Source organism: Hoplias malabaricus, chromosome 10, assembly GCF_029633855.1.
Source record: "Hoplias malabaricus isolate fHopMal1 chromosome 10, fHopMal1.hap1, whole genome shotgun sequence".
Taxonomy (NCBI): domain Eukaryota; kingdom Metazoa; phylum Chordata; class Actinopteri; order Characiformes; family Erythrinidae; genus Hoplias; species Hoplias malabaricus.
This window is the reverse complement of record NC_089809.1, coordinates 29,844,477-29,872,394: the sequence shown is the minus strand read 5'-3', so window position 1 is coordinate 29,872,394 and position 27,918 is coordinate 29,844,477. Positions and strand designations below refer to the sequence as shown.

Sequence of the window (27,918 nt, the reverse complement as noted above, 5' to 3'; positions counted from 1 at the left end):
GTAACTTAAATAATTTATTTACCACTAGAGCACCACAACAATAATGTGTTATAATACATCATAGTGGGTCAACAACATCAGCATCAGTATCATCATCATCATAAACAACAATAACAATAAACAGCTCTAACACAGAGGTCACTGATCTGGTCCTTGAGGACCCCCAGCCAGTCCTTCCCACATCGTTCCATATCTAAGCCAGGCTTGTGTTCTACAGCCCTTCCATATCTGGCTCAAATGTACTATTTGGAATTGCAATTTGAATGATAAGGTGGACTGGTCAGGACTTTTGGAGGATGGGCTGCAGAACCCCTGCTCTAATGTGACAACGCTGGTGCCTCCTCTTGTGTCCTGTGTCTTGGAAAAGTCCACTGGTACTAAAGGGAGGATATTGTGTCACCTATGTATCATGAGGGGTTGGTGCAAAATGATGGCTCTACATTGATCATATGGATTTTTCTTGGTTCCCTGGCCCAAAACTGTGTGAAAGGACAGTTTCTACTGAGAAACCACATCCTGTCCTGTCACTAACATCATTTTAACAATTGTCTCACATAGGGGGGAGGCAACGACTACAAAATTAAAACAAACAAAAATGGACAAACAAAAGTTACAAATAAAAAGGTAGAAGTAAAATACAGTCAGTGCAATTCGTTGTATCAAAACATTTCTGTTCCTCTGAAATGGGAAATAAAATCACAAATAAAATAAGGGCTTTTCTCTATGATCTGAGAAAGTTTCCTGTTGGCGCGTCCAGTAGAAATGTAAGAAGTGGCCTCCTGGACCCATTCTAGTCGCAAATTGAAACAGGCTCAGCTGGATGTGCTCATCTTTTACTGACCCCCGTTACTATGGCGAGACACAGACCTCATGTCAGACGTCTGGTCTACAAGCCTTCGATCACTTCCAAAATCCCTCTTCTGACCTCCTGCCCCTTCCTCTGACACAATACCCTTCCCTCTCGTCTCCACAAAAACTCATCACCTACCTCGACCCTTCTCTCTGTGCTACTCTAAAGACGTGATCATTTTTCATTACTGTGTAGAAGGTTGACATCACTGTACCTGATCAATAAGGGGTGATACACAGATGTACAACTGACTTGCTTTCCTTCACAGAAATTCCCCAAAAGAAACCTAAAGGGAACTGATAAAATGTCCGGTTGGTGCTTTGTGTCCTTCTTTAGGCCCTTCCTAAAAATACTGCTGCCCTTTACGGACGTGTATGTGTGTGTTCATGTGTGTGTCAGTGTTTTCTAATGGTGACAGGTGTGTATACAGTATGTTCTATGGTGTGTATTCTTGACTGGTTTGTATTAGAAATGCATAAACAGAGCTGACCTTTCGCATTTCATCGTATTTACCCATCATTCCCAGCATCTCCACAGTTACTCCTTCCTGCAACTCTTAATATTATAATCCCAAACATGGGACACTGTCCACACCTGCTGCATTCTAAACTCACAGTCAGTGATGCGACACAGTCCTGGACATGTTTGCTCTGTGGAAGCAGCTTGCTCTCCTCTTGTTCAGCAATTTTCGGTCCCATTTTTGTGCTCTGTATCCTTTCGACAGGAAGAACATGGCCACTAACAGGCCTTGTGTTTATCGGCAAACCTCCAAGAACAAAATCCAGCTCCAAAAATGATAATAAAATCAACATTCTTGCATTTTTGAGGGATGCACATGTAAAGAAAGGACAAAGAGAAGAAAGTGTTTGCTGTAACTGCTTGCTGAAATGAGGGATTCTTTTTTCTGCTTCACATGTAGATGCATCACGTACTTCCAGTGTTTGTCATACTCACGTCCTGGTGTGATAAGTGTGAGATGAAATGTGCTGACAAGGCCATTTTGTCCAAGCACACACACACACACACACACACACACAGACACACACACACACTCACACACGCACACACACACAGACACACTCTCTCTCTGTCTCTCTTTCTTTCTCTCTCTCTCTCTCTCTCTCTCTCTCTCACACACACACACACACACACACACAAACACACACACAATTACACACTCAAGTGCATGGCAACGACTGCATGTGTGCCGGGGTATTTAGTCAGAACACATTTGCTGGTTTTAGGAATATTTCTCCATTCCATGATACCCTGTCTGCACAGCATTTTCTCTACCTGTATGTGACTGCATTTAAATGACAACATATTTGTGTGTGTGTGTGTGTATGTACGTGTAAGTGTGTGTGCACGTATGTGTGTCTGCATGTGCGTGTGTATATGCAGCTGTAGCCAGTTCCTAGCTGCATTTGCAGGACTTGACGATCATGCTAGAAAGCTGCTCAATTTTGGGGGTCTTGCCAATGAAATAAAGGATGGTAAGAGGTTCCAGGTCTTGAGACACACAACATGGAGACGCTGATGCTTCTGGATTTATGGTGTTATAAAGACCAAGGACCTAAGACAGAGCAGAGGAGACACCATCAGCAACTCCATCTATATTGTCATTTTATTAAACACATTTTGTATCATCACTCAGTGACCAAAATGATTAAGCACTTTTTTCCCCTCATTAAATGTATCTATGGTCAGTCCACTAATGCATTTGTGTAGCTGCTGTGGTCTGGTTAAGTTTATGGAGTGTTAGCAAATCTAAAATTCTATTTAAAGACATCCTCCATTGATGAGCACATTTTTTTGCTGTGTGGTGTTGTTTATAAATTAGAAGCTGTAGCATATCTTTTTTTTTTTACTTTAAGACTACAATTTTTCAAAGCCAATCTCAAAATCATGGATTCAGACTGTCAAGTTTTCATATGTCACAAATCCAAGGAACCAGTTCCAGCAATACGTGATGTGGGGCTTTAGAGCTGCAGGTGTGTACAATCTCTGAGCAGCTGTCATTAAAGTACATGAATGAGACTTTGATACATTAAGTACTTAGACTAAACCATGTTGCATAATTTATCACTGACCCAATACCCTATCCAACAACAGAAAAACAACAAACACTTTTGTGTAGATTATGGACCATCTATAGGACAACACAGATGTTGTCAGTAACTTATTGTATCTAATTTGATCCCATTTAGATCATGAACTACAGCTCTCCTCACCTTACTATGTTGAGTATCCGCACTCCAGAGATAAGGACATGCTCCAGCACAGAAGTTGGCATTGTAGCCCTTGGGTTCATGGATCCACCTCCATCCAAGGTCCCTCTTGAAATCGATGTAGAGTGAGCGCAGGCAGCAGTTGTCCTGGACGTTCCTGCAGAATGAAACAGCTGATTTATGATGGTCCAGATGCAAGCACAGTTCTCATGGAAAAAATTGGAGTCTAAAAAGACACTGACCTGGAACAGAAAGCAGCGTCTAGAGCTCGTTTCTGTCTGTGGCTCTTGTGCTGGGACTCCAGGCGATACGAAGGGAGCAGCATGAGCAGCAGGTGCGGAGACTGTCCATTGTGATGCCCTTTTTTAGTCTTCGGATTCCTATTGTCATCAAGCCCTGTTAAATATCCCCACCGAAAAAAATTCTAGTGAAGCCAGGAAGTGAATTTTTAATGCAATGACATGGTGTATTTAACGCTCATGTTATTGATCAGGTAGGAAGATTAGGTTTGCCTGTGTGAAATATGAACATGCTGAATGCATGCAGAGCATCTGCAGAGGTCTCTTATTAAAGAGCTGGAATCCTCTGGTGCAGCCAATGAAGAAAGCATAAAAGGAAAAATACACCGAACTCTGAAAGAAACAAATGGTGGATTTTCCCCACTCCCCCTGCTTTACACACACATGCACAAACACACATTCACACATGCATTCCCACACCCCAACCCACCTGCAAAGCGTGCCTCCAACTCCTCACTCTTGTTTGGGATGATGTAATTATTTGATGGCACAAATGTGCAGCAGGGACAGTGCAGGCTGATCTTGAATCCATGGTTTCTGTCTGGGGGAGAGAAACAGGACAGAGAAGCAGGGAAAAAAAGCAGTCAGGTCAGCTAATCTACTTCAGATTGATGAGCTCACCCTGAAGCTGGCGCTGGATGCTGGGTGTGTAAGACAGTGATAACTCACTCCCACTCTCTTTTTCTTTCTCTCTCTCACACACACAGCCCTGTCACACACACAGCCACAGCCACCAGTCTCCCCAATCCCAGATTCATCACAGCCATGCAAACGATGCTGACTAACATTCTCTTTCTCCACCCCCCCCCCCCCCCTCTCTCTCTCTCCTGGCACTGGGAAGACTCCTAATGGTCCTCATTTGTTATAAAGGCGATGAGGTGTGCATGCACGGGATATTGCTTGGGCTTACTTTCAGACAGACGGCTTGTTATTTTTTATTTCTTAAGGACATTTTGGTGAAAATTGGGCAAGACTGCTTGTCTCTGCCATGACAGTGTTCTCTATTCATTTGAACTGAAGGTATTTCAGTTGCTTTAATATATGTCCATTACTGTTCACACACTGCATGTAAAATCTCTATTCACAAGTAATGCCAACAGAATGGAAGGCTCTGGGAAAGCAGGTCACCATCCCCAATGCTAAGCATAGACTAAAGGGTATATATATATATATATATATATATATATATATATATATATATATATATATATATAGCAGCAATGTGAAGGAGTGCAGTTGAAGTGAAGTGATATACCTTTGGATGTACCTGATGTTGCTAATGTTGACATAATCTAATATCTACAGGAAAGCCTCTCTGGAAGAATAGGGGCTGCAGCCAAAAGGAGCACTCCTTATTGATATCTTTCATTTCGGAAGAAATCTTAATGAAGGATATGTCTACAAACTTGTGTCATATTTCTGACATGTGTATATATAAATTATAATTTTTTTACATTTAAAGAGATTGCTCCTCTATTGGAGACAAACTCATGGAACAGTAATGATGAGGTTTTAATAGCCCTACACATTTGATCTTATCATTACATAATTGGATAAAGCACTGTCTGGTACTGAAATGGTTCTGTAAAACGTTAGTTCTTTCTTTTTCTATTCATTTCACACGCATGCAGAGGCACCCTTAAACATCTTTTAGTTTTTTTACCTCTGTGTAGCAGCCATTCACTGACCACCTCAGTCACGTCGAAAGACAGCCACTCTCCCTCTGCATTGGTGCGCACAACCTTGCTGCCGATGTAGCGTTGCGTGGGTGACGCGGGGTCCTTGTGGATCAGGAACTAGAAGGAGGTACAGGAAGCTGTTTAGCACTTACAACTCAAAGCCTTCGGACCCCGTCCAACCCCTCTTTTCTTTCCTTTCCCAGTCCCTCAGTGTCCCATTGCCTGGACACTTCAGACTGGCTCTCAGCCCAGAGGTTAAAGCCACAGTCATACACCATACAGATGCTCAGGTCTGCTGAAGGACCACCCCCCACCCCCAACCCCATACACATCCTCCACCTCCTCTACCCCTCGTCCCCCTCCTTCTCCTGTCACAGGCTCCCTGATCGATTAGCCAGGTCTGGGAAAAAAGCTCGGAGGAGCTGCGCTGGCGGAAACAGATGCTGGCCGGAGCATGCTGTTATTGCTCTGTCCTTCATGGCTGTGTGTTTACATTGGACCATGCTCTCCTTAATGTGTAAAACACTGCTCAGTCTGCAACACTTGGAGAAGCTCGGCCTGCCTCACCTCTCCTCCATAGCAAACGTGAGGCATGAGGCTTACACTAGGCCACAGAGAAAGCACACACATGTACATTTCTGGGGGCAACTTACTGGACTTTTAATGGTAGTTTATGATCAAACCTTCCACAAGAAAGGGTACAGTCATTTTACAACCACCCAGAGGTTCTTTTAACATTCAATGTATAGTTAGTAACACAATCACAACAAAATACGTCATCATCCAGATATTATTGGAGGGAATTTTCAGCCATGCCAGCTTGTGGTACCTAAGTGGTGTAACAACTTGTTGTCGATCAGATAATGATGATGAGCACATTGCGGTTTAGATGCACCAAAGGATTAGAAAAATTTAACAGGTAATAAGAAACCTGAAAACAAGAAATTCCTTTTAGGAAATTCAGACTGAGAACATTGTTGTGTACATTATATATCCTTATTATGAGAACATTAAAATAGTATGTGGTTAATGGGATGAGTTACTTTTATTTTCTGGTTAAAACTTTTCTAAGTACAATGTTTTTATTCAATAGTTTTCTGTAAATGCTTCATCATGTTCAGGGTCGAAGTAGGTCCAGATCCTGCTCAGAATCACTGGATGAGAGGGAGGAACACACTTTGGATGGGGCACCAGTCCATCACAGGGTATGACACACTCACACACTCATACCTATTGCCACTTTTTGAAAAGCCAATCCACCTACCAGTGTATGTTTATGGACACTGGGAAGAAACCAATGTGCAGGGAGAACCAACCAAACTCCTCACAGACAGTGACCCAAGATGGAGACCCTGGAGCTGTGGGACAGGAACACCAGAAGTTGCGCCACAACATTCATGATTGTAATCAAAAAACACTTTTTATAAAATTCAGAAGGTGTTTCCTCACCATTTACTAGCTCTTCAGTCCAATCTAATGTGTTTATGAAGCCCCAGTGTCTGTAAATGTGTAAACAGACCAACAAACGGTCTCTGTCCAATATGCTAAACTTTCTCTCTCTCTCTGCTCATGGCAGAGGCAACTGGAGTTGTTTTAGACAACAGAGAGAACTTCATATGTTGAAAAGCATGAACCAATAAGAGGTTATTGCTCTATTCAGGCTCCATAGGTGGGTAAATTTGACTTATTTTTGCTGTTACTGATCACTTAAGGTGGAAATGTCCCCAAACTCTGGAGACGGCTAACTGCATTGCAGAGTGCTACAAAATTAAACAAATGTTGTAATTCAAACAATGAATAAAAACATACAGACAAGTAAAAAATCAGCCACGTACAAACAATTGCCATTTCCCCCTCAAAAACACTGTTCCACCTTAAAAGGCACAGAGCTTATGAATGTAAACAACCAGAGACAATTGCATTTCCCCACAATCACAGATGTTCCCTTCAAATATTGAACTCAATATATAAGGCAAGAGATAATGCAAGTCTCTGGTGAACCTCAGACCATGGCTGCTGCACTGTAATGATATTAGATGAAATGGTAGCCTTAAAAACTTAACAGATAATGTATGAACAAGCAAAGGAGTAAGACAGGTGAAAAAAAACATGACACATCCTTGTTTAATCTGAAATACACCATCTATTTTGCTTACTGTTAGAGCATCCAGAGGACGACAGGCTGAAATATGTTCTACTTGGAGAGGAAAAACCTTTGGGAAGAATAAGCATCACACAGGCTCGCATCAGTGTGGGAATTCAAGCCTGGAATACATGTTCACCCTTTGCACTTCTCTACTACATACATCATCATCATCATCATCTGTGTTTTAGCAAGAGTGAATCCCAGCTTAGCCTGTGTTTACTGCACCTGCCATGGCTGCCCCTGGGCATAAACAGCACTGTGGGGAGTGGGCCAGAAGCGGGGCAGGAGGCAGAAGGCAGGTGGGAGTCTGACAGCAGTGGGCTTTTCACTCAGCCCTTGAGACCCTCCACACTTTAAATCACAACACAGCATTCCACACTCTTCTCTCTATACACACATAAAGAGAGAGCTGATCGATGGGCTGGCCCACCTGCTGTAGTCTACAGCCCCCTCTATGCAAGTAAATGAACACAGACGGAAAGAGGGAGGAGAGGAAGAGAAAGTGCTGAGATTTTAATGTGGATGTCCAGTATTCAGATTAATGGTAGTCAAATGTTAGCACCTCACAAATAGTGGAGAAATGAGTCTGACTATATAAAAGAGGAGACACTGTGGAGGCTGAATTCATGTGTGAATAAGTTCAACAGTAATTCTGTGGATGTCAATGACAACGCAAACTGATGTATTGATCATACATCTGTGTTTTGCTCTCCGCTTAGTTTGGCTTGTGGCCGCAGAGAGGAATTTTAAGCTTATCAAATCACAAGTTATAGCCATGTCATTCATTTCTCCTGAAAACATATTCTATAAACACAGATACAATTTAAAATTGATAGCAACTATAACAGTTTTAGCCATGAGCACAGCTGGCAACTATTGTCTATGGCCTAAAGAAGACAACACACCAAATCAAGCAGACACATCACAAGCTTAGAGCTGGAATGCATATGTACACTGACACATTAAAGTTGAGCAAATTATATTTAATGTGTGTGGGGAAATGGGGAGATGAAAGTTCCTTAGAAGCCACACTATAAGAATCATTCTAGATACCACTACACCACTAAGTAAGCAGAAACAAAGAACACAGAGGCATTCATTAAAGAAACAAAGGGTAGGGTAAAGCTCTGATACAGTAAAATAATAAGTGGACTCAAACAATGCTGCACAGAGCAAACAAAGATAAGACAAGAATAATATAAGCATAGCCATGTAAGAATCAGGTGTAGCCCTTGCCAAAAACTATACATAAATTCATTTTATCATGTAAACGTAAGTAAACTTTAATAGTATTTTCCAAGTACAGTTTATGCAGTAAGTATACTAATGGCAATGAACTTGTAGTATAAGTGTACATGTACTATTTCAATAATTTTTGGGAATAAATAGGCTCAATTTGTAGTTTTAAACGTAAACTTTAGCTAAATATTTGGTGTGAGTATACTGTGTAAATCTCAGAATAATTTACTTGTTACATATGTATATAGCACTTATAATTGTAAGGGATTAGAATATTAATTAAATATGTTACAATATTCTCAAACCCAACATGGTATCCTGGTGAAAATATACATATTTTACTGAAAGACTATTTGCGGTATTTGTAAATGGTGTATGGTGAATAGTAGCCTTAAAACTTTGCCTAACCCTATACCTAACTAAAACTTAATTACCTTAATTATAAGAAACTAAACTTATAAAGTTATAAATGCTTTGTGTATTGTTTGTTAAATGCTATCACTGTAATAAAACCCTTCATTGGTCAAATAACAGATAGTTTAAGTGTATGCTGTGAAACAGCACCACCGGTGGATGGGGGCTCCCTTAGTAAACATGAAATAGATAAAAATTATGATGAAGCAAAGTGTTCTAAATGTCTTAGACATGAAATCATGTTACTCAAACATTGGAAGAATATTGTCAATAAAATCAGCCAAATGTTTATGTTTTTCTGTTAATTAGTTTACACTGTGTACAGTTCCATCCAAGTACTATTTACTCTCAGCTATTCCACCCCAAAATAAAGCCAAATATACCTAAACCTTATGTATAAAGCAACAATACTTAATCATACTTTTCTTAAGCAGATTTTGATCAAAACATCAATCACAAGTATCTTTCAAATATATTTAGACATTTAGTATATGCCAAGTATACTGAAGTATTATTGAGTTTAGTATATCACTGAAATATACACAAAAATTAAACCAAAACTGTACTTGCTTATTTTTAGTTAAAAAGTATACTAATACTTTAATGCTAAACTAATAAAATGTTTAGTAAGAGAGATATGACCCCATAGAGAAACAGTGTTATTCTATAAATACAATCAGGACTAAGACACAAGGATTTAACAGTGATAATCTATGCATTAAAGCTGATGGGATACCTGATAAAGCTCAATGCGTTGCTCAGACACACGGGCTTTTGGGTTCTGCTGCCTGAAGATCCTCAACTCTGCTTTCACCAGGTTGGAGGCATTCTTTTCCATGCTGCTCACGTCAAACTTGAGCCATCTGTAATAAGGGTTGTACTGGTTTGGAGGAATCGTGTCTGGAAGACACAGAGAAGCTTTGTTATTAGAAATCATAGCTATTGTCATTGGGTGTGTAGGGCAGAGATGTCAAACAATATCAGCACATTTCTCAGCTTTGGGCAGGGCTCTTTATAAAAACGATCAGAAGTTGCTGCCAAATCGATGGGCTTCCAGAAAGAACCATATGTTGGACAGTATTGAGCGTTCCAGAAGTCCTCTGGATTACACCTGCAGCACACATCTCATCGCTTATTCAGTCGGGGTTACTTAGAGGATGATGGAATCAATGTAGGATTAACTGATTCATAACATCTGAGTTTATATCGGAAGGAGCTGAAACGTAAAAACTGACGTGATGTTACACATATTTTGACATGGAACATTATGGATATGATAAAGACTTTTTGTTTTTGACAGAGGCTAATGAATGGGTCATGATATCCTGCGTACCACAAATAAATCCCTGAAAATGTGATGTTTTGGTAAACAAATCAGAGGCAGCTGGGGTGAGGCCCCACTCCATATGGTGCCTGTATGAGGCCAGTAGTACAGCAACACTCGCAGAATACTCTAAACCATGTGTGGCTGCTGTGTGCTTTGACAGGGCCTTGTACACAGTGTAGCAATAGTGTTCCCAGTCAGCACACCAAACATGACATGAATGGTGTGATGAAAACATCTTTCTGCAAATTAATGACAACTAACGAATGCCAAAAGCACTACTTTATGGTCTATGATAACCATGATTCTGGAAAATAGTTGTTTTTTTTGGGTAAAAGGTTTACTAAGATAGGCTTGAAAAAGCAGGGGCCAGATGCACAGAAAAATGACTTGGTCTCATGCCTTTAAACTACAAGTGTACAAGTGTTTCTGTGTTTAACGTGTATAATGACCAATTTTCTGGCCATTCTTAAAGATACTGATTTGAACAACGGGTTGGACACAGGATGAATCACCTCCGTTACTTCCAACTTTCACTTTGAACTTATTTTTCAGAAAGTGTCACAAGACAAAATGGGTCAGATTACAGTCTGGTATGCAGCTGAATGAGGTTCAAAACCTTCCTCTCTTTCTTTCTGGCTTGTGAAAAACTCATTACCATAGGTTTGGTTTCTTCTGAAGCCTGGTAACTATCTCCGCTGATAACATTGTTTACAAAAGACAGATGATTCAAATGATCATGGATTGGATGTAGACCCACCATCTCAGAAAACACATATCCACTGCTCTGCAACCCAGTGCTAGGTCATCTTACCCCTCAAAGCAATTATTAGACTAAACTAATGCTCATGTGCAGCTGCTCCAGACCATCCCATTCCTTGCATTTTATAACTTATATATAAGTAAGGCCAAATTCATAATGATGATTGGGAAACTAAATATGATTCAGCCTGGTGTCTTATATATATTTTATTAATGTGGACTTTAACATTTTGGATGTAGGAATTTCCACTGCAGTTGAACTGTTCACAAATGAACAAAGCAAAGCCTGATTATACTCATACCAATACAGCTGTGTCACTAGCCATGTGCAAGCTGTGTGCTTATCACGCTGGGACTGAAAGAGAGCATGTGTACGGTTGTGGGTTTAGCAGGAGTCTGCTCAGCGACGTCGGACAAGGCCCAAAGCCCTAAATTGATGGCTGTTAGGGAGCGCAGAAGCCAGGGATTAGGGAGATGCAGTGGTTTGTTTAAAGAGCCTACACAAGCAGGACGTCCGTCCAGAGGAGATGGAGAATGAAAAAAAATGCTTAGCAGCTGCTCCTAGAGTCAGCTTTCAGAAAACCATTTACGACGTGCTATATCAAGGCAAACTAGTTTGTGTGGGATGATAAAGAGTGAGGTTGCTGTGTCCATGTATTAAATTCAGAAGTGGAGTGCAATCAACATTACGGGGGAGGCCTGAGCTGTTGAACACTGCACAGGGCTCTGCTTGAGCTAAGCCATGGTTCACTTTTACTGGTTTTGTGGTCCCTTGTGGCCATGCTATTTAGATGCAAAAGTGACAAATACACTGTATTTGTTGGGTTTTTTTTGTACACACTATAACGGTTAAAACAAGGACACAAGGTGTCACAGATGTGAAGCTCCTTTCTTGAGCATTTAGTTAACTGAGTGAGTGAATGAGTAATTGAGTCACTAGAAAACTCCACAAGGTACTTCATTAAATAACAAGACTCTGAAATTTGACACACTGTCATGTTAGGTATCCTCTTTGTTATTATCACATGTTCATATTTGTTTTCCCTGCCATATCTTTCTCCTTGCCATGCCCTACATACATAAAAAATTATGGTTCTACAAGGTTTCTTTCATAAAGAAAGTTTTTCTATAAAGAATCCTGATTACTTGAAGAAGATTTTTGCATAATCACAGGGTTCTCTGTAATTATGCAAAATTTTGCTCTGTTGTATGGTTCATGGGTGGCCCAGTGGTGCAGCAGGTAGTGTCACAGTGTCACATCTGTTAAACTGGCCATAAAGGAGCAGTGTGAGTTTATGATAAATGACTTCTGTGAACTAACAGTTATACTGTATCTGACAGTTCACAGTCAAGCTTCCATACTAAAATATATATGCTGATATTTATGACAACTGACAGTTGTCAATTATCATATTTGATAATTCTCCACATTAATATCACTTGGCAAAGCACTTTTAACTATAAATCAAGAAGAAATCAGGAAGAAACCCACGCGGACACGGGGAGAACACACCAACTCCTCACAGACAGTCACCCGGAGCGGGACTCGAATCCACAACCTCCAGGTCCCTGGAGCTGTGTGACTGCGACACTACCTGCTGCGCCACCCACTTTACACACTCTATCTTTCTTAATTTATATATATCTTAATTTTATTTTACAATTATATTCTCTCTCCCTCTTTATTTTCTTTTATTACCACTTTCTCTCTCACTCCCTTTTTATTCAACTCTACCTCTCTCTCTTTCTCATTTTCTCTCTCCATCTTTCTTTTGTCCCTCTCTTCACTTCCTTAGCTTCCCCCTCCCTCCTCCTCTCTCTTGCTCTAATGGATGATCACGGTGACAGGGAGCCAATACTAACTTTTTACTGTGTGACCCGGAGGACAGACAGGCCAAGACTAACGGGGCTCTTGTGAGCTTCCTTCCCATCCATCAATAGAAGAAAGTCACACTTCAAACTTCCAGTGGGCCAACTTAAGAAGCACAGTTTACATAAACTTCTCCCAAGCATCCTGCCTCTATGAAAGGCTTTGCTGTGCAGGACTCCACACTGGAGGCTTTGAGCTGAGAGCTGCCTCAGCAGTGCCGTGCTCTCTCTCTCTCTCTGGGGTTGTGGTGTGGTGAACACACGCCATTGTATGTTTACACACACATTACGTCACAGGGCTATACACACACGTACAGATGATGAGACCTCTAATCCTAATATACCACCATTTTTCCTGTCACACTCAAATGCGCTGGGGAATTTGGGCTGAGTCAGTAAGCAAACCACCGATTTACTGAGGTTCAGTAGCAAAGAGGAGAGACAAACCACGCGACCGCTGATTTATACGAACGTGACATGTAAATGATCCACCACAACTGGCGCCGCTGTGGGCTGAACACACGCTCACTCACCCTCACAGCTGGATTAGGACACGCTGCAGTGATGTCACATCAAGCAGTGAGCTCACGCTATTGGGGGGCTCATACTGTCATGTGGAATAAAGACTTAATGTATGATGAAGAAAAAGGTAAAGCAAATATCTTTCAGAAGTCAGTCCTCATCAGCTAGCCCTGGCTGAGGCCCTGAGGCTCGCCAATTTGCAAACTGACAAACATCTGCTTGTAACACTAGCACTAAAATGTTCATTTTATGATCGCTTTACAAGTGACAGATCGACGGTGATCTATGTGTTTACTGTTTCCTTTTAAAGGACAAGTGGTTAGCAGCAGCTTATATAAGGACTCTGGTAGTCACATTTTCTATATTTGGAGTATGGCTGTTACAGCTACATTCCAGTTAATTCATTAGAGCTGATCAAAGAGTTCACTGAAATCACAAAATATAATTCCCAAAGATGAATGCCCCACATCAGATTCAGTTCTATACAGAATAAATCAGTGAGGCTGTGTTGAGTGCAATGTTGCAAAATCAAAATCCATGTTTAAATATAAATAAAATATATTACAATAAAATGACAGAACTATATTGTATTGTACTCTCCTGTATTTTGAAAAGCATGGCTAAAGCCGTTTATTATGACATTCTAACAAACAGATTTGACTTACACTTTAACAGCAATTTTCTGGACACCCGCTGATCCAACACTCACACCTGTTGGACAATTTTGCATAGGCGATAAACCTACCAACATGTTCTTGGATTGGATGTATTTGGAACCAGAGCAACTGGAGGAACCCTACACTAAGAAGATAAACACTTCACAGATATTTATCTGTACTTAGCAAGGGCGTAGGGTTAGCATGGACGGAGGTAACGTATCCCCACCAATATCCAGTGATTATAGAATTGTGCCCACAAATAATTTGATCCCCTCCAAAAACAAAACAAACAAACAAAAAAAAACAAACAAAAAAAAAATCGCCTGTCAACATCTCATTAACCTAGAGGTGTAGAAAGGGTTAAATCACATTCTCTACTCGAGTCATACCTCCCCGTAACACATGTGGTCAGTCTGATTGGCTGTGCCTTTCCCTGCTGTCATGTGAGTCTCTGTAGTTTGGTTGTTAGCAGCACCAAAACTGGAAGGAAAACTTTTCAGTCATAAGCGAGTATTACTCTGCAAGAGTCAGGTGCATCATGGGTGACACATGGGTGTCAAAAGCAATTGAGGATGGCAGCAAAAAAGAAGGTGGACATGAGCTATTTTTCAAAGATGAAAATGAAATAAGTCCATCATAATAACAGCAGGCTAAAATGGTCTGTAGCTAAGAATAACATGGTTAAGAAATTAACTGCACAAAAAACTGCCATTGTCATTTTATCATGGATGCAAATGAAAAAAAAAACAGAATAAGTCCCCACCAATGTCAAGAGGAAATCTACGTCATTGGTACTGAGTACTGAAGGAATACTGAACCAAGGACCCCTACACAGCCTTGTATCAGAGACACTACCTTTTGTTCTTCCATGGCACCCAAAGCTTTTGGTATGTTTTGTCATAAATATTGCAATAAACCTATAGTTATAACATTACCATATATTTGTCAGACATATTTTTGTAAATGAATCATGACACCTCTGCTTCATATTGAATAAAATGTTCACCTATAATAATAATAATAATAATAATAATAATAATAATAATAATAATAATAATAATAGGGCGGCACAGTGGCGCAACAGAAAGTATGGGTTGTGGGTTCAAGCCCGGCTCTGGGTGACTGTCTCCCCATGTCTGAATGGGTTTCCTCCAGGTGCTCCAGTTTCCTCCCACGGTCCAAAAACATGTTATGTTGGACCCAATGTGTAGGCCCCGGTGTTAGGTTGTTGGTTGCTGGTAGCTGGTTACTGATCAGTTCATAAACGTCCACAGCAACGTCCACAGATTGGTCTAGGATCTAAATGGCCTAGCCATTACAGGAATGTTGTGGATGCATGTAGGTAGTAAGTGGGGTGGACCATATGCAAAGCTCTAATGGATTGGCCTGGGATATTTTACATCTTATCCTGTGTCTAATTTAGAACCATTTGTAAGCTTAAATAATTCTTTGCATTGCAAAATATTTCATTAGATTTAAGGAGCATGCATTGTATATGGTTCTATAAGTTTTGTTGCCCAACTCTAATGATAGAAAATGTTTTTTGGTGCTATATAGAACAACTTTTAAAAACGTCCATATAGAACTCTATATATACAACCCACGCTCCATTTTCACCATGCCTAAATCATTAAAGCATACCAACAGTTCTTTATACAACTCATGGTTTGAGGAACCATTGAAGAGCCATTACTGAAGAGATTTTTCTAGAGACATAGTCCTAAGCCAAGAATCATTCAGAAGGCATGAGAAACAGTACATTCACCCAAGTAAATCTGTAATATTTCAACCTTTCTAAATGGCTCAATTAAAAACTTTAATTGATACAGATACGTATTCTTTAATCTTTATGAGCGTTCTTCTTCATACCAAAATCTTTTTTACAAAAATGGTTCCTTAAAGAACCATCCACTTAAGTGTTCTTCAAGGCAACACGACTGCTTGTCTTTCTGACATCTGAAACTTTAGTAAACATTCAAAAATTCAGGATATTTCTCTGCTTTGTGTTGCCCTCTGCTCAGTGACTCAAATCTGTGCCAAACCTTTGGCCTAAGGTCTTTCACAGGTCTCTCTGGATATAGGACACACACACATATGCCATCAAGCAAATCTGCGCGATTGCCAAAACAATGTGCAAGATTATTTCAAGTTTACACATGTAGGACATACCGGCATTTGCACGTGCCCTCTCTTCACGCTCGCCTTAATAAATCACGCCATCTCAGACCATTACAAACATTTGGCTAATAGATCCTGAATGGCTTCCTGAGTGAGCAGCACTTCTGATGAACAGGAGGAAACTTGTACTTGCAGCCATCAAACTCAAGCTTCCTTCCTGAAGGGGAACGCACACACACATACACACACATATGTATACACATATGCCTCTCTCTCCCCTCTTCCTGCTTGGCCTGCAGGGCTGTATGCAGTAGATCCAGGGCAGGTCTGTTGATAATCAGCCACCAGCACTCAGCCTACACTCAGCTAGCTTCCAGTCAACACACCTCTTCAGTGGTGGACTCTCCTCATTCACCCTCTCAGCTTGCACATACACACAAACACCCACAAGGACATGACATAATGTTTGTTTCCCCACAGATTACATGCATACTGGCAGACAAGCTGTTTACTCTAAACAAGACATGCATCTCTGAGGCACTACATTAAATAGACATTTATTCTGGCACCCAAATGGGCCTGACTCAGGCCAGGAATCTGCTCGCAGTGTCCTTTGCCACTCTGCTGACCCCTACATTCACTTCCTGTGCCATGGACACACTCCAGACTCTCCTGCTCAACAGGAGTGTGGGGGCTGGAAGGCTGGCCTGTTTTCTGCTTTTCTGCTCGGTGACAACGGCCTGTTGGCCTCTCTGTCCTTGAGTGTGCAGATATAACTGCTGTTGCTAAGCAGGACATCAGCCTCTCATAGTGGACTGAGAGATGAGATGACATACAGATAAGGTTTCTCACACATAGGAGGGCACTTACAGGTACACAAAAACACCAAAATCCAACACCTAATTTAAACCAAACATACTGTGGCGAGCCTGGACTCTAGACGGAGACACCTCTGGGGCTGTAGTGTGTACTGGAGCACATGTTGGGGTTTGTTTGCATATCCCATGTGTTTGTGTGTATGTGTGTGAGCATGTGTTTATGTGTGTGTGTGTGTGCGAGCTGGACATGATTAACAAGGGCAGAGCAGATATATGGTTTGGGTGGTGGTGGATAAGGGCTCTGTTTGTCCTGTAATAAGTCTAATTTAATTCTTTTGCCTTGGCCTGGACTCTAGTAAAGGTTGCACTGACCTTTCTCTGGCTTTTATAACCAGTTATAAATTTGCAATAGGTTCTGAGGAACTTCCTTTATCACCAGTTAACCCTGCAGTTAGACTATTTAAATAACACTGTTTAAAATCTCGTTGGCTACACCTGATCGACCTATGTCAGATGATGAAAAAAAATAATAATAATAAAATAAAAAAAGATGTTCATTATGGGCCAGACTGTCCTGATTTAAAAATACACTGTCGTTGGTCCAGTTTCCATATAAATCTTTCCAATGTCCGTCAAGTATGTATTTTCTGTTACTATTGGATTCAAAACATGTTTTAAACAACTGCAATTAAAAAAACTTTCACTCTGGCCACAGTTTCTACATTTAATGGACATTCCCAAAGTCTTCCATTTCACACTTTCTAAAAGTCTTTGTGCTCACTGTGCATTCTCTTTGTCACTGAATTTTCCAGCTTGTTGACAGTGTTTGACAAGCTGCAGTCTTAATAAACAGAGCACTTAAGTCTTGCATAATGTGGCTGCATGCTGCAGTTGCAGGCACATTTTGCACTGTGCCTGCACTGGGACATAATTCTGCCATAATCCAAAATGATGGGGTTTTTTAGTTATTGCAATTGTGTCTTAACAAGTATAGTAATACAAATCCAGCACACACACATTTTCAGACTGTTGTGTATATTATTGTCTTGGACTTTTTAGTTTTAGTTGCTGCGGAGACACAGGGCATGACATGTGGCTTCAATAAAAGGCTGACATTAAGGATCTTATTTATGAGGAGATATTAATTGCTCTGGTTGTTACAAGCAGTGAAATACAAGGAAAACATCCAAACGTTCCTTCAGATTCAAAAACGTGCTCTGATTTATGACTTTTTGAGCAATTGCAGGATGCAACAGTTTGCTACCTCGCAGTCATTTTTACCGCTTGAAAAATGGAAAGTGAGGCTGAATATTGGTAGCACGGTGCTAAAAGCTCCAGGACAGGGAGTAGGAGGGAAAGTATTTGACCTACTTTTGAGTATTTCTCACTTCCGTAAGATATGCTCTTGGATTCCCCCTGCTTCCTTTGCAGAAGGACACTCTGTTCTCTGCTTTGCACACTTGTATAAAGGCCAGAGAGAGAGAGAGAGAGAGAGAGAGAGAAAGAAAGAGAGAGAAAGAAAGAGAGAGAGAGAAAGAAAGAGATAGAGAGAAGGTGAGGGTGGTGACCATACGGGGGAGTGGACAGTCAAAGGGGTAGAGGAGCACTCTGAGCTTGGATTATTCCTCCATTAGTTTACGTGGCAAGAAAGGATGAGAAGCCTTCTGGCTGAGTCAAGGCCTGGAGCTGCTGGAACTGAATCCAGACTTACCAAAGAGAGCAGAAGGAGTGGGAGTGGGAGTGCGAGGAGAGAGAGAGAGAGTGAGAGAGAGGTGGGGGGAGAAGAAGCAGCCAAAGAAAGGAAGAAACTGGAGAGAAGAAGGAGAAATAGATGGAGTTTGGGAGAGTGACAGACAGAGCGAGAGAGAGAGAGAGAGAGAGAGAGAGAGAGAGAAAGAAAGAGAATTTAAGACGGAAGAGCGCTCCCGCCTGTGTCATTCCCTGCAGACGCCTCCGCCCAGACCCTCACCTGCCAATAGCAAATTGAAAACAACTCTGCACATAATCCCTGGGAACTAAAAATACTCAGCGCTTTTTGAAGGCCCCATCCACGAAGTCCTGTCAGTCTGCACATGATTCCTTCCCAGCAACAGCCCCACACACACACACACACACACACACACACACACACACACACACACACTATAATAATAATGGGGGAAGGAGTGAAGAGATGGGCGAAGTGGAAGGCACTGTTGTCTTGCTGGCATGTTGCACATGGATCCTCTCGACTGTTGTATGGCAACCAGAAAACAAGCAACAGCAATGAATAGTGGTCTTAGTGACCCCATTAAAACTAGTGGAGACAGACAGACAGACGATTTAATCCTTTATCAAATTTCTAAACCTGCAACTGTTGCCATGGTTGATTTGCAAAAAACCTTAGAGACTTGAATTCATAATGTCAGTTTATCATCTTCTTTCTTTCTCTCTCTCTCTCTCTCTCTCTCTCTCTCTCTCCTGACTGCCCCGCTGTCTGATCTACTGTTGTGTGCTGAATGGTGAAATCATAATAGAGATAATAGAGATAAACAATAGCACTGGCTGTGCTTGGCGTATTCTCTCACGCAGCCTCCTTTAAGTTAGATTCCATTCATCTTCAGCAGTACTTCATAGAGCTCCCCGACCCCAGTGCATCTCTCCGACACACTCTCCCTCCTCCAGAGCCTGGAGAGATAGATGGGCTCCAGATCTCTTTCCCACACTACGCTTTACTTGCGTTAGAATATCGTATTACACGGGACCTGTGCTCTTGCTGTAAACAGTATGAAAGCTTTGGAGGAACAGTTGTTATTCTTTTGCACTTTCATTCCCTCTTTCCCTCTCTCTCTCTCTCTCTCTCTCTCTCTCACTCACTCGTTACACTCTCTCCCCCTGTTACGCAATAGAGCTTGGCCGCTGGAGAAGCGGCAGCACGTCCAGGTCTTGCGTAAGTTTACTGAGCCCCACTTTTCAACAACAACCCCATCACGCAGAGCCCCCTGAAGCCCAGGGGCAGAGTCCTCGGCCTCATCAGAGAAAGAGAGAGAGAGAGAGAGAGAGAGAGAGAGAAAGCAAGAGAGAGAGAGAGACAGAGAGAGAGAGCAAGAAAGAGAGAGAGAGCGAGAGAGAGAGCAAGAGAGAGGGAGAGAGAGAGAGAGAGAGAGAGAGAGAGAGAGAGAGAGAGAAACAGAAACGTGGGAGGGGTTGAAGCAGTGCAAGAGAAACAAAGAGAAGAAAGAGGATAAAAGAGGAGGGGGAGAAAAATAGACAGAAAAGTTAGGGAGAGAAAGACAGAAAGATAGAGCAAGAGAAAGCAAGAGAGAGAGAGAGAGAGAGAGAGAGAGAGAGAGAGAGAGAGAAAGAGAGTATACTGAAATTTGATTTAGTAAACATAAGTGGGAGTAACTGTAGAAAGTAAACAAATGTGTGACGAGGATATGCTTAATAAATGTATACAGTCAGGGCCAGATGTGAGGGGCCAGGCCGGTACTTTATTACACACAGCGGACACGGGGCTGCAGAGCAGAGCCTGCTGAATCACATCAGAGCCAACGGACTGCAACGTGCTACACATTAGTCCCAAGGAGGAGCAGTTCATGAACCATGGAGCGCAGAGCACCAGATCAAATACAGTTGTTGGCGGCATCTCCCTCTCATTACGCTCCCTGGGCCTGTGTAAATAAAATGTTATCACATGCGCGTTTGCTCCTTGCGTGGTGCTGGAGATCAAACTCTATTTGTTTCCAATGATATCACACAGATGCGCTGGAGTTAGTGTTAGTGGAGGCATCCCCAGACACAGGCTCATCTCTCTCTCTCTCCCTCTCTGGCCCTGTGTCCCGCACACTTGGCGGTGCCGGGTTGTTTTTGGGAGAGCCCCTCCACACCACAGTGTTTATTTACAGAGGGAGAGGCAAAGAGGGGTTCGAGTGTTCTCTTGGAGTCACTAAACATAATCTGTCATGCACACGCACCGGGCTTTCTCGCGAAGCTGCACAAACACTGACACACTTCAAACTCTCCAGCTCTCCCTTTCTTTCTCTCTCTCTCTCTCTCTCTCTCTCTCTCTCTCTCTCTCTCCCTCTCTCTCTCTCTCACACACACACACACACACACACACACACACACAGACACACCCAAAAATAATTAATAAAATTAATAAAATATCTTCACACTAAGTACTGTTAAAAGCTAAGACTGTGTTTTCATTTATCTGCAAAGTTACAGTTTTGACATTTCCTTCAGTAGGGCCTCAGCTGATGTAAAAAACGAATCTAATTCACACACTGAAGCTTAGCAGTTCAGCATCACTTTAGCAGTCAGTTCATTCAAACTACACTAAATACACCATTAAATGATTAATTTGGAATATTGTTCAAACTAAAAGATCTGTCAGATAAAGATACTCTGATATCAAATAATGGTGTGTTGTCATAGTGCAATAAAATACATATATCTCAGTGTTTTCATATTCTAATGAACACAGCCCTTTTTAACACTGTCTGAATATTTCATGAAAAATGGACCAGTAGAAATGGTCAAAGTTGCTTAAGTTCTGAAACATTTTCCTGCAATGTTAGCATTTTGGATTTTTTTTTTCCAACAGTGAAAGTATTTGTCAGTCTTCCTTATGGCAGTACACAATAAACTATGTGACAAAATCCTGACAGTAAAATGACAGGTCAATGAGCCGTGTAATTTCTTAAATACAGTTGTTAATGCTTCACATAATTGTTTGGCAGAATTCTCATGTCCATGCTAGCCCATGAACCTTACTGAAGCCTACTTTATAGTTAACCTTGGAAAATAAGAAAACTATGCTCATGTTTTCACTTAGAGGAGATAAGAGCACATTATATTATTTACAAATTAATTCTTTGTATCATGGTAAGAGTCATTAATTATTTAATAAGAATCATTATTGTTTAATTCTTGCCAACCTCAGAAACCCAGATGATTTCTGTGGTGAGATTATCCAAAAAATATCATTTAGTAAAAAGCTACCATGACCAATGCCAAGCATGGGCTCAAGTTGCGGTAAAAGGTCATCAGCATTGGGCCGTGCCACAGTGGAACTGCATTCTCTGAAGCAATAGTGCTCCATTCAGTTTTACAGAGATGAGTTAGAGTGATATAATAGTAGGGTGAACAGACGTCCTCTTTTACCCGGACATGGCGGAATTTCACAAACGTCCGGGATTTTGTTTTTCTAGAGCTTACATAGAACTTCGAGAAGCGTTTCATTCACAAACTAGTCCCGCCCTCCCCTACTCCGTTTGGTTCGCTTGAGTGAGAAGGGAGTGTCGTGAAGTAGCCTAGAATCTTCTGATTGGACGGTCTGACTGTAGAGCTACCGTTATTGGTCGATAACCTTCTCTGTAAACATTTAATTGGTCAGTCTGCACGCCAGTAGTCGTCCACCCCCCCCCACCCCTGAGACGTGTCCTCTTTTTCACCATCTCAGATCTGGTCACCCTGTATAATAGTGATTCATAAGTAATCATTCACTATCTGACTCTGACCTCACTAATAATCCTGTTAGTGAATTGAAGAGTTCCAACATCTACTTAAAAGACACAGATGAGTAGAAACTGTTCCTGCAACAAAAAAGGTATATTAACTTCTTATAAAAATGCTTGACTCCAGAGGAAATTTGGATGAATGAATGGCTAAAACCTTGGACAAATATTGTGTGTTGCAAAGCCACAGAAAATGTGTAGCAATGTAATTACTAAGGATAACTGATGACGATTCAGTGCCCGATATACACTGCAACATAGCTGTGACAAGGATGTCAGATTACGCCAAAATAATGGCATAAGTTCTTGCTGTATTTTGGTTGGGAACCTGGCAAAATGATACTTTTCATGCCAACCCATCATTGTCCCTGTGAATTTATAGGTCTTCATGGACGCAGGTCAAAAAACTGTCAGTTACTTCAGTGATGACTGCAGAGGCAGAAGAAAAATGATCGTGGACCTGTTCCTGGTGTCATGAAAAGGGCAGTATGTTTTGTTTATTTACCAATTTCACAGAGATTCAGTCTTTCATGAAACACCAGTGTTGTCACTGGATATCAAAAAAGAATGCAGCAGTTTATAGTTAAACATCAAACAGACAGTGGTGAAATGAACGGAGCACTCTGTCCTACCACTGGTCAACGTCAAGAAACATGTTACAGGGCATGTCTAACTAGGTGGGGAAAAACTCTGACATGAATTGTTTGTCTGGGTGTTTGTGGGGCACTTTTTTATTATGTCACACTTCATTTTCTTATTGTTTTAGCTGTATTTATGCTCCTGTGTGATGATGGAGTGTTGGCACCATGACCTGCTTCTTGATGCTCTGAAGAAATCTGGAGTATTGGTAAAGATCAATATTGAAGATTCTGAAAATAATGAAGTGATATAACACCATTTCTAAAAAACATTCTTTGATACTAAAACTGATTTGCTGCACGTATTGACATCTCCAGAGCTGCATATAACATATTCTTCTAGCACCAGCAGTCCTCTAGTCAATTAGAACTGAAAGCACATATTAAACTAGAGATGGCTAACAGTGAGAACAGGCAAATCTAATGAAATGGGATTTTATACGCAAAGCAGGAGGGCTCCAACTCAAAGCAGAGGTGAATTACAAGATTACTCCATGTGGTTTTTGTTTACCTGATTTTATAATTAGAGCCTTAGGTTACAATTTTTATTATGCTAATTGATGATATTATAAAACTCCACCAAACAGTTTTGATAAGGATTCCAATTTGAGCTATTGAACAATTTGACTGCTACTTAGCACAACCACAAAAATGTCAGCCTTTTGTGCTCTCTAAGTGGTTCAAGTAGCTGTTTTCAGTTATATGGAAGTCCACTTCAGAGCTCCCACTGCATTCAAGAACCTACTTCTACCTCTTTCTTTCGATATAAACAGTATTTGTACATTGTAAAAATATAAACTTCGCCAGTTTCTTAACTGAGCATATAATAGCAAAGGCTCAAAAACACAACACCCATAAAACGCCTGCCACTTAAAACATTTCCAAGCCGTGTGTTCATGTACGCACACAGTGGATGCCTTGTGTTCTTATGCACACTGCCACAAGGGAGCTCTATACTTGGCTCCAAGACACATACATTTACTAACATGTAAACACAACTATAGCATCCTAGCATTCATGTGTTCCTGGACATTTCATAAGTTAGTGTATGCACAAGAAAGCAAAACAAAGCTGACATATGAGATATAATGGTTCTGTGCCTCTGAACTTGCCTAAATTGTGATACAATAATCTATATAAATAAACTGTATAAGCAAGCACTTGCCAAGGAGCACTGACACAGAAGCACAGAGCGCTGAATGCCATGAAAAAGATAATGCTGAATGTTCCTAATGAAAGATTAAAACAGCTGCTTTTGAAAATATTTACTCTGGATGAAACCTCTCTCTTGCTCTCTCTCGCTCCTCTCATACACATGCACACACACACAAACGAGTTTGTTTTCATGCATTTTGGGGACATTACAGAGATTCCATTCATTTTGTGGAGATTTGTAAGTACTACTAGCCTAATTTTAGCCCTTACCCTAACACTAACCCTAAACCTTACTCTCCTCAAGCCCAATCTTAACCTTAAACATGTCCTGCTTTGTTTGTGGTAATGTAAATTAATAATATCAAATTCCTCTGAAGAATGGCCAGGGAAGTAATAGGCTACATTTGCCCATTGACAATTTTTAATAGTGCACCTGTAAACAATACTGATTAATATATTGATGTCTGAAAGTGTTTTCCAAGAAATATGGCAGAGACCCAGTTGACAATGTTAATTTGCTGATTTGTTGAAAGGGTATCTTCAAAATGTTCATCAGTGCTATAGGTAAATATGCATCAGTGCCTAGAGAGGAGGTGTACTGAGAGGATTGGGGCTGGCCTTGGGGCAGAGAGGCCTGGGTGAGGACCGGGCAGAAGGAAAGGGTGTGAAGGGGGAGAGGGGTGTAGGGCAGGGAAAGCCTCTCCGGTGACTAGAGCTCACTCCACACCCCAGCAACACTATGTCTTTCCGGCTGGAATTTTCCATGGAGCATGTGGCACAGTGGAGCATAGTGCAGCGTATATGCATGCTCCTGCATTCTAGTTTAAATAGTGTTATAATACGGGCCCTGCCAGCTTTCTGTCTCTGGCTGAGCCCCGCTCTCTCTCTCGCGCTCGCTCTCTGTATTTTTGTGTGGCTTCCAGTGCCGTTGTGCCCTGCAGTGCTGCCTTTGAGGACTTCCTGGCGCCCAACCAAATAAGGCTGATACCCTTTGCATCTATGTTTGTGTGTGTGTGTGTGTGTGAGAGAGAGAGAGAGAGAGAGAGAGAGAGAGATTATGTGAGCTGGTAAACACCTAATCTACACGCAGCAGAGCAGACACAGACACTTGTTCATGGCTGAGAAAACAAAGCACACATTTCTTGAGGAACGTGATCTCTCCCTTCACTTTCCCAGTCTCCTCTCCCCTCGATGTGATCAGCAGACTCGCAGTTCCAGATGAATAAGGATGAATCTTAAAATAATCCACTGTTTTCTCTGCATGTTGACACAGTATTATTTATGTCCCATAAACGCCTTCCAGACTGGGACTGGCACCTTGCCAAATCTATTCATATTTAGGGTATTTACACAGCGGGCAGGGCCAAGGATAATATTTAAGGCAAAATATACCTCGGGGCATATAAAATATCTCCTAATTTATTTTTCCTCCATGCCATGTACTCACATTTGATCTGAGAGAGGAAAACAATTTCAGAATTAATGGCACAATAAGGCCATTGAATATTATTATTGTGCTTAGACAGCCTTGACTCCGAAAACATGAATGGGCACAGTAGGCCTGTGTAGGTACACAGTGGCTTATTATCCCAGTGGATGGGGGGTGGGGGTGGAGGGATGGGGGGATTCTAATGAAATAAGTAGGTCTTATTACTGAAACATTGTTGTGGAAATGGCCTGTGTAAAAAGGTTTAGCATGAAAGTGGCCTCTTACAGCCTGTGCTCAACGCCACAACACCCCCCACCCTCACCCTTTCCCCCCGGAATGGTTCTTTCAATCAGTTTATAATTGTGCTAACTTCTCAGCTCTGAAAATGCTACAGGAGCTCTAAGTACAGAAGTTTGTGGATATTTTAAGACAAACGTACAGACTAAACTTTAGGAGAGTGCACAGACTTGATCTCTCCATGGGGGAAATTGTGTTTATTTCGCGTTGCCTAGTGTCGCTAACTCTCATTGAAAATGAATGACTTCCGGTCGCCGTATCGCTTTTGTCGCTTACGGTGTGCACGCACAGTAATAGCCGTGAGAAGCAGGTTAACATACAAGTTAACAAAGGTTTTGGGCTCAACAGCGAAGAGGAATGGGGTTTACAACTCTCAAAAAATATAACCACAACATATAGTTAATTTTGAACTGATGGCAACTTGTAATAAAAGCTAATATAAATGTAGCTGACTTACTATTTATTAATGATAGACAAGAAAACTGATTACAGATGTGATTATACTAAAAAGAAAATAATAACATGGCCCAGGATGCCTTGAAAGAGTCAGTATCTACAACATGACCATTTCAAACAAACTGACCAAGGCCCGACTAATCTAATTTAACTTTAATTGTGTTTGTATATCAACAACCATTAAAACTAGTTCAGATTTCCACAAGAAGCTCCGCTGTCCTGTAAAAAAGCCCACGGCAGCCACTCAAAACAAAAACAACAACAGAAACAGCGTGCTGCCCGAGAGGCACTTACTCTCCGAGGTGTAGGAGGGTTGCATGTCGATTTTGTGCACCTCTTTGGCGTAATACTCCTCCTCGCTGCGCTGGCGCTCGCACGTGGCCGCGCGCTCGTTGGCTTTCTCCTGCAGCAGGTCTCGCGTGCTGTTGTAGATGGCGATGATGTCGCGCGACACGTCCTCGGGCTCGGGGAAGTGCTCCGGGGGGCTGTTCAGCTTCAGCTTGCTGAGGATCTGCCCGCGAATGGCCTCGATGCGCTTCTTCATAAATTGATCCATGTCCAGCGTGCTGCACGTGGACAGGCCGCGCGCCGCGGGCGCAAGGTCCAGCGCGAGCAGCACGGTCAGTACGTACACGTTCATCATTGGGGGCTTTGGGTCTCGCTCTCTTTCCCCGTTCCCCGTAGCCAACACGCACCGGCCTAGACAGTTTCTTCTGGGAGAACGCAGAAGCAGAACCGGGAAAAGTCTCGCGCGTTACAGCAGGCGCACTGCGGAAAGCGGAGAGGAGAAGGGCATCGCGCACGAGCAAGAGTTCGGTGAGTTTATCTTGGGGAGGGGGCTTAAAAGGCGCCTGAAAGGCTCGCTAAGTGCCCCTGCGGTTTGTTCCAGTGCGCGCGACGGGAACGCGGTGATAGGGAGAGTGACGAAGATTATGATGAGGATGATGATGATAATGAAGAAGAAAGTGAAGAAGAAATCCGCACTGCTGGAGACCGACAGATCATTCCACGCTGCGCGCGCTCACAACCGTCCCATGAACCTTGGCCATGAACTCGAGCTCACGCGCGCCACCGGGCATTGCGCGCACACGTAGGTAAACAAACACTGTCCCGCGCTCGCGTCCCGGTCAGCGCGTGTAGAAGCCCGTGGTGAAGCGCGCCCACGTCTTTCAGACGAGTGACCAGGGAATAAAAAGCGAAAGCAAAATCAAAAACACCGAGCGAGCGCGCGCGATCCGTTTAGCGGCCGTTAACGCGCCTCTCCATCGCCTCGAGCCGAGAACCTGAGAGCCGCAGCTCCGCCGTGCTGAAGCGCGCAGGCACCCACACGCATCTCCCGAAGTGCACGCGCACACTGATGTGTTCCTCTCGGATCCGCGGAGAGATTTATACTGGACGAGCCTCACCACGTGCTCTCCGTCTCTGTCCACTGCGCTCTTTCAGCACGAGCTTGTGGTCATCTCGGTCAGAGCAGGGCAGCACTGGAGCGCGCGCTCTCTCTCTCACAGTAAATAC

At 42.1% G+C, this 27,918-nt stretch overlaps 1 protein-coding gene across 1 annotated transcript; it reads right to left on the bottom strand.

Annotated features, from left to right (window-relative positions):
• On the bottom strand, positions 1-27,866 carry tgfb2 (transforming growth factor, beta 2). Its single transcript, XM_066682832.1, has 7 exons — positions 26,698-27,866; positions 9,592-9,755; positions 5,041-5,173; positions 3,808-3,918; positions 3,321-3,474; positions 3,082-3,235; positions 1-2,423 (listed from the first exon to the last, which is right to left on the bottom strand). The coding sequence occupies exons 1-7, from the start codon at positions 27,044-27,046 to the stop codon at positions 2,265-2,267; spliced, it is 1,224 nt and encodes a 407-aa protein (XP_066538929.1). The 5' UTR covers positions 27,047-27,866; the 3' UTR covers positions 1-2,264.
• Between the last annotated feature and the right edge of the window lie 52 nt (positions 27,867-27,918).

Excerpts from the sequence above, each read along its gene's own strand:
- tgfb2 (XM_066682832.1), bottom strand. The coding sequence starts at position 27,046 with ATGATGAACGTGTACGTACTGACCGTGCTGCTCGCGCTGGACCTTGCG. Across the intron at positions 3,919-5,040 it reads TGAATGGCTGCTACACAGAG|ACAGAAACCATGGATTCAAG; the intron begins GTAAAAAAACTA and ends TCTCTCCCCCAG. Across the intron at positions 3,236-3,320 it reads GACGCTGCTTTCTGTTCCAG|GAACGTCCAGGACAACTGCT; the intron begins GTCAGTGTCTTT and ends TTCATTCTGCAG.